The 6,054-nt window shown below is 35.1% G+C and overlaps 1 protein-coding gene across 1 annotated transcript; it reads right to left on the reverse strand.

The window, feature by feature from the left end:
* Positions 1–5,025: 5,025 nt before the first annotated feature.
* Positions 5,026–5,821, reverse strand: LOC116130027 (hevamine-A-like). Its single transcript, XM_031415777.1, has one exon. It carries the CDS (start codon positions 5,817–5,819, stop codon positions 5,061–5,063), a length of 759 nt encoding a protein of 252 aa, XP_031271637.1. The 5' UTR covers positions 5,820–5,821; the 3' UTR covers positions 5,026–5,060.
* Between the last annotated feature and the right edge of the window lie 233 nt (positions 5,822–6,054).

Consider the following 6,054-nt stretch of genomic DNA (forward strand, 5'->3'; position numbering starts at 1 on the left):
TCGAAACTCAGTAGACGAATTCATCTCCTCAACGATTACGAATTCACAATATCCACAAATCCTTGCAATTCACCTGCCAGATAAACACCAAAGCATCACACAACTTGACCTGATTCACATCCTCACACAACAATCAAAATGGTAGCAACCACTTATTATTATATATACTGTTTTAATGCGAATAAATGGTAGCATAGCCATATCTCAAAGAAGTTGAAGTGTTTTATGCACTTTCTATGAGATGGTTGTTTTCTTTTCAATTTGGTGTAAAACATGCTTGTCAAATCATGTATCGTATCCTGTATCGAAAACCTAATTTTTTAAATCATGTATCGCGTATCGTATCGTATCGCAGATACGTCTTTTTCAAAAAAAATTAATAAAATAATAAAATTTTTCTAAAAATTAATATCATTCCCATGATTAATTAACAAATTTTGTGGTATTATTGATTTTAAATTATGGTATTACATAATCAAAATTAAGAATTTATATAATTTCCTCTCGACTATTTATATCATTTCCAAGATCAATGTAAATATATGTAACTCCATTTGTGTTATTATTATCATGCAAAATGGCAACACATCTTCCTCTTCATTTTCTCCATGCAAAATGGGTAATTTGGGTAGATTAAGTGCAGAGTCTAAAAATAACCTACTGTTTAGAAATGCCAAAAATTGTAACAATGCTTATTCAACCTTGAAATGTAGTCTAGAGGCCTCAGCCTACTATTTCAACCTTTAAAAACTATAAATTTAAGAATATATATTAGACTAAAATATAGAAACGAAATAATTTAATTAAACACCCCAACATATAAAATGCCAAAAATACTCCCACCATCCGCAGCCCCAGATTCCAGCCACCACCGTCGGAATCTGGCTAGAAATTGTGTTACAACACAGACCGGTCGGATCTGTGTCGTAACGCGTCGATATGGCCTTTTCCGACCAGATCCACCACAGATCTGGCTGAAAAAGGCCAAATCTACGGCTAGATGTGGCCGTCGACGGCCGGAAAAGGCCAAAGAAGTCCATCTTTGGCCGTTACTGACGGCCAAATCTAGCCGAAAAATGCCAGATCGGTGAACTACCGGCCAATGGCCATCATGGTGTTGGCCGTTTTACAGATTCCGACTACCACCGATGGTGGTTGCAGGACTCTGGCAAGTATGGGTTGATGGGGGTGTTTTTGTTAATTTTTAAATTTTTTTGGGGGGGTATTTAATGAAATTAATAAACTTAAGGGCTCTAAAAGTAATTAAAAAATATAGTAATATTTATGGAATAATGTGCCAAACAATATTTGGAGAATAAGATTGGGAATATGGGTAAAAGTATTGAACCAAATGCACCCATCGATGTTCATGGGAAGATTTAAATCTGTTCATATTTTATCGAAAGAAAAACAAATATTTTGATAGCTAAATAAAATTAATAATTTTTTAAAATTTTACTAACATAGTATAATATATGTTGATGTTTGATTTTGACATCAACTACTCACACGTGTGAAATGCTAAAAGGATTTAGAAGTCACATGTGATATAAGGGGGATTGAATTAAACAAAGAGTGAAGAACAGTTTTTAAAGTGGTTTGGATGCTCAAAAGCGAATCCTACATCCACAACTATTGTATTAATAAAAGAGAGATCAAGTTGCGTTCAGCAAGCTGAGCTACAATTTGGGTGAGAATACAAAAGAGAGAGAGAAAGAGAGAGAGAGAGAGAGAGAGAGAGAGAGCTATTCTTGTGTAAGATTGGCTAATCTCCCAAAATGAGAGGGAAGTCTTCTATTTATAGTGGGAGAGTCCAAAGTAATGATTACAAAAGCTGCAAGTGGGGGTACCGTGCAAATCCTTCTCTGTGTCCCATTGCTCGTCTGCCCAAGGAATTTTTTCGACTAAAGCAGGGTTTTGACAGGTGGATGATTTCCAGCCACTTGCTGGTCTAGCGCCCACCTGTTACACTGACATGAGTCATGCCACTTGTGTCAGGTGTTACGTGGCCGCACCTAGACAACACATGACCCTTCAGAACCCTGACCATACCTTATTGACGAGACTCCATGTCCGCCTAATCTTTTCAGTCATAACAATATACTATTTTTTATTTGATATAATATATAAAAACTGTTTTTAAATTAAATAAGAAAATCATTTTCTAATCTTTCATTGATTTTTAAAATTGTATTCGTAAACTGTTTTTGAAAAAATTTCGACTCAATTCTAATATCAAGTAAGCCTTTAATCCTCCATTTTTCTTAGATTTATAAATTATTTTCAACAATTGGCGCGGGCATATTTGTTGTTTTTGCTTTTTGGGGGACACGGCAAGAGTTGAGTGGGTGTGCTTAAAAGAGATTTAATGTTTATTTAGAAGTCTGGACCGGCCCGGACCAACTTCAGTTGATCTCTGCTGATCCCTGATAAAAATAATGTCCAACTTTGATGGGCTCTTATTTTCACTTATCTTATTTACCTTCATATTGGTTGTAGAAACTCCTCTTAATCTGTTGATGTTGGACTAAAACTGGTGAGGGATCTTCTGTGGATGAGAGTGTTTTATGAGATGGTTGTTTTCTTTTTGGTGTAAAACATATCGTATCATATATCAAAAACCTAATTTTTTGAATTATGTATTGCGTATCATATCGTATCACAGGATACATCTTTTTCAAAAAAATTAATAAAATAATAAAATTTTTCTAAAAATTAATATCATCCCCATTATTAATTAACAAATTTTGTAGTATTACTAACTTTAAATTATGGTATTACATAATCAAAATTAAGAATCTATATAATTTCCTCTTAACTATTCATACCATTTCCAAGATTAATGTGAATATCTATAACTCCACTTGTGTTATTATTGTTATGCAAAATGGGCAACACATCTTCTTTTTCATTTTCTTCGTGCAAAATGGGTAAATTTTGACAAGTTAAGTGCAGAGTCTAGAAATCACCTACTGTTAAGAAATGTCAAAAATTGTAACAACGCTTATTCAACTTTGAAATGTAGTCTAGAGGCCTCAGCCTACTATTTCAACCTTTAAAAACTATAAATTTAAGAATATATATTAGACTGAGATATAGAAACGAAATAATTAATTTGATTGTGGTGTACTTAGTGGAATTAATTTGAAATGGTTATCATAATCATTGATGAAATATTCTAAATACTTAATTGTCAATGCAATTTAATTTTGCGATACACAAACATTTAAAAAAAAAAAAAAAAAAAAAAAGGATACAATTAAAAAATTATAACATTTTTAAAATCTAAAAATAAGTTTTGATACACAACTTTCTTTGTAAGTATTTTTCTTGATATTTTTTTATGAAATGAGAGAACTTTGGGTGGTTCAGTATTTTCTAATAGAAGAAATTCAATGCAAACAAACCCACTAAAACAAAACAAAGCTAGATGAGTTTCCAATCACAATTTTTGTACTAAAATGGGAGATTATTAACATCTCATTGATACACCAAGGAAAATTTGTTGTTTACTATTGGAAATCATTTATCAACTGCGATTACATTGCAAGCTTGCCACATGTTTCATTTACTATTAGAAATAAATCATTTCCACTCTCCCCAGAACAGTTAACCATATTGAAAAAACACATAAACAGCTAATTACTAATTGAATACTTCGGCCCGGTGAGCTCCATCTGCACAAGTTGTCTAGTTATGGGCCTCTATATTCCTCAGATGGAGACGTTTTCGATTTGCTTCCATGGACACTGGTTTTGCTTTCTCCGATATCTTTGTCTTCAATACTCAGTAGTTTCTGAAACCAAAATTTCCAAAATCAATTCACTACCGTAAGGGAATACAGTAAATAGCTAATATTTTCCTTTTTATATATTATAAAATCAATTCCGTTGGGTTCGGTTTCCCTCCATGTAGAGGATGGGCCATTTAGCCCATAAGGAGAGAAGGTTTTTTTCAGCCCACTTATATTAGGGTTACATTAACCCTAAGCCCTTTTTGTGTTGGTTTCTCACTTTCTCCCAACAAATTCAATGTTGAATAATTGAAGCTTCTAGAAACTGAAAATTTATAAAATAAAGCATACCCTTGGCGGACGAATCCAGCCTTTTTCTCGATCTCCCACATCTACTATCAGAGATCCACACAGCCTTGCTGATCTTTGCATCCCAAATAACCCATAGTAAAAATATGTTCCTGCCTGTACCCCGTCCATAAATATAAATGGGCAAATCTAGAGTTGAAAAAATAACAAAGTTTGAACTTTACGAGTTTACCTTTTCAACTTTGAACCTGTAAAGAAAAGTTTCTCCAAGGTTGATAGCATAGCCATATTGTGAGATGGAAGGAGTTCCATCTATCCATGGTGTTCCAATCTGTAAGCAAATCCACAAATATATTATATAACAAAAGTAGAGGTGAGTATTTGGGACTGGGTCTAAAAACCCAACCCAAAATCCGGTCCTAAGGAGAAGGGTCGGATCCCTCCACTGGACCCTCCTTTAAGTCCTAGGCCTCAGCTCAAATTTTTTTAAATATTTCGTTTTTAGTTCTTTGTATAATTATATAAAAACCTCTATAAATTTTAAAATAAATATAAATTATAAAGGTTAAAATAAATTTTACAAAAATAAAAATAAAAATTTCTAAGCCCAAAAAAATTTATAAATATTACCGTTGAAAAATACTAAAAACCCTCAACCAAATTTCGTTTCACCCTTAAAATATAAAAAAAATGAAGAGGAAAAAAAAAATTTCAGGCCGTAGGACCAGTTTAGGCCCATGAGCAATTTTAGGACCCAAATTGGTCCTAAACGGGCCCAGGCCCAAACCTGTTTGGGATCGGTCCTTGACGCAATTGCTTCAGTGTATAGCTTGTTAGTGATCTGAGCAGAAATCGTATCTCCAGCTTTGGCTCTGATTGGCCTTGGAAACTGTCCAAATAATAAATAAGCGGTGAGTTGGGCGCTTCTTTCGTATTCAAAACAGTTTCGCAATTTAGCCGACTTCTTAATTTCGGGAAGTATTTGAGAATTCAACACATCAGGAGGAATATACCCACTTCAAGCTGCAGCAGGGGCTGCTGGCAGCCCCAAAAACAGCTTCCCTCCTTTCAAGGATGGCGCCCAATTGTTTTTCCATGAATTCAAAAGATTCGAAGTGTCTCCTTTTGTGTATTGGCAAGGTGGGTTGTTGTAAAACTGAACCCAAACATAGTCAAAAAGCCCTGTGTTAATTGCAGTTCCCAGTAATCTATCAGGAAATGGACACTGAGGAGCTGCTGTTAAGTACACTTTTTTTACAGGCTTACTGTAAGCCGATAAGAAACGAGCAAGATTATCCCAATGATAAGTTGAACCACTCTCGATATCAAAATCGATTCCATCCAAAACAGCATCACCTAAAGGTCTGGAACTTGAACTTCCTCCCAAGAAAGTATTCCACAAATAATCTGCAACATTTTTGGCATCAGCAGTAGAGGTAAGAGTATAGTTACCAATTCCCCCTCCAAGAGAAAGCATCACCTTGATGCCTCGGCACTGACAATATTTTATACCAATGCTAACAATTTTGCACCCGCCAGAATCAGGGTTGCAATGGCCTGCAAGGTTGAGTTCCGGGGTCTGCCCGCCGCCAAACTTGTTGAGAAATGCTACGTTAACATAGGCATATTTTCCTGTGGCACATGTTGAGGTAAGGTTACCCTCGTTGCCGTTTTGGCCCCAGTAGATGGCTATGCCACCGCCATGGGAGGTTCCAATAAGCGGTGAAAGGGCTAGCAGGGAGAGAAATATTTGTGTGGTTTGAGATTTTGTAGCCATTTGTTTTTCAAGTATGCCTATGTCTATGCAGGGATTGCTCCCATATATAGGAGCTTAAGCCTTGATATGCCTAATCTGATGAAGAATTTTTCTGTATTATTTATTTTGACGGCTGAGGCGCTGACCAAATATCCTTCTCCTGTTATTTTTTTAAATGTTTGTGTATCGCAAAATTAAATTGCATTGACAAGTGACAACTAAGTATTTAGGGTGCGTCTGATGTAATATTTTTGCC

The sequence above is a fragment of the Pistacia vera genome, unplaced genomic scaffold (genome assembly GCF_008641045.1).
Source record: "Pistacia vera cultivar Batoury unplaced genomic scaffold, PisVer_v2 Contig106, whole genome shotgun sequence".
Taxonomy (NCBI): Eukaryota; Viridiplantae; Streptophyta; class Magnoliopsida; order Sapindales; family Anacardiaceae; genus Pistacia; species Pistacia vera.

Coding starts and splice junctions, on each gene's coding strand:
- LOC116130027 (XM_031415777.1), bottom strand. CDS start 5,819: ATGGCTACAAAATCTCAAACCACACAAATATTTCTCTCCCTGCTAGCC.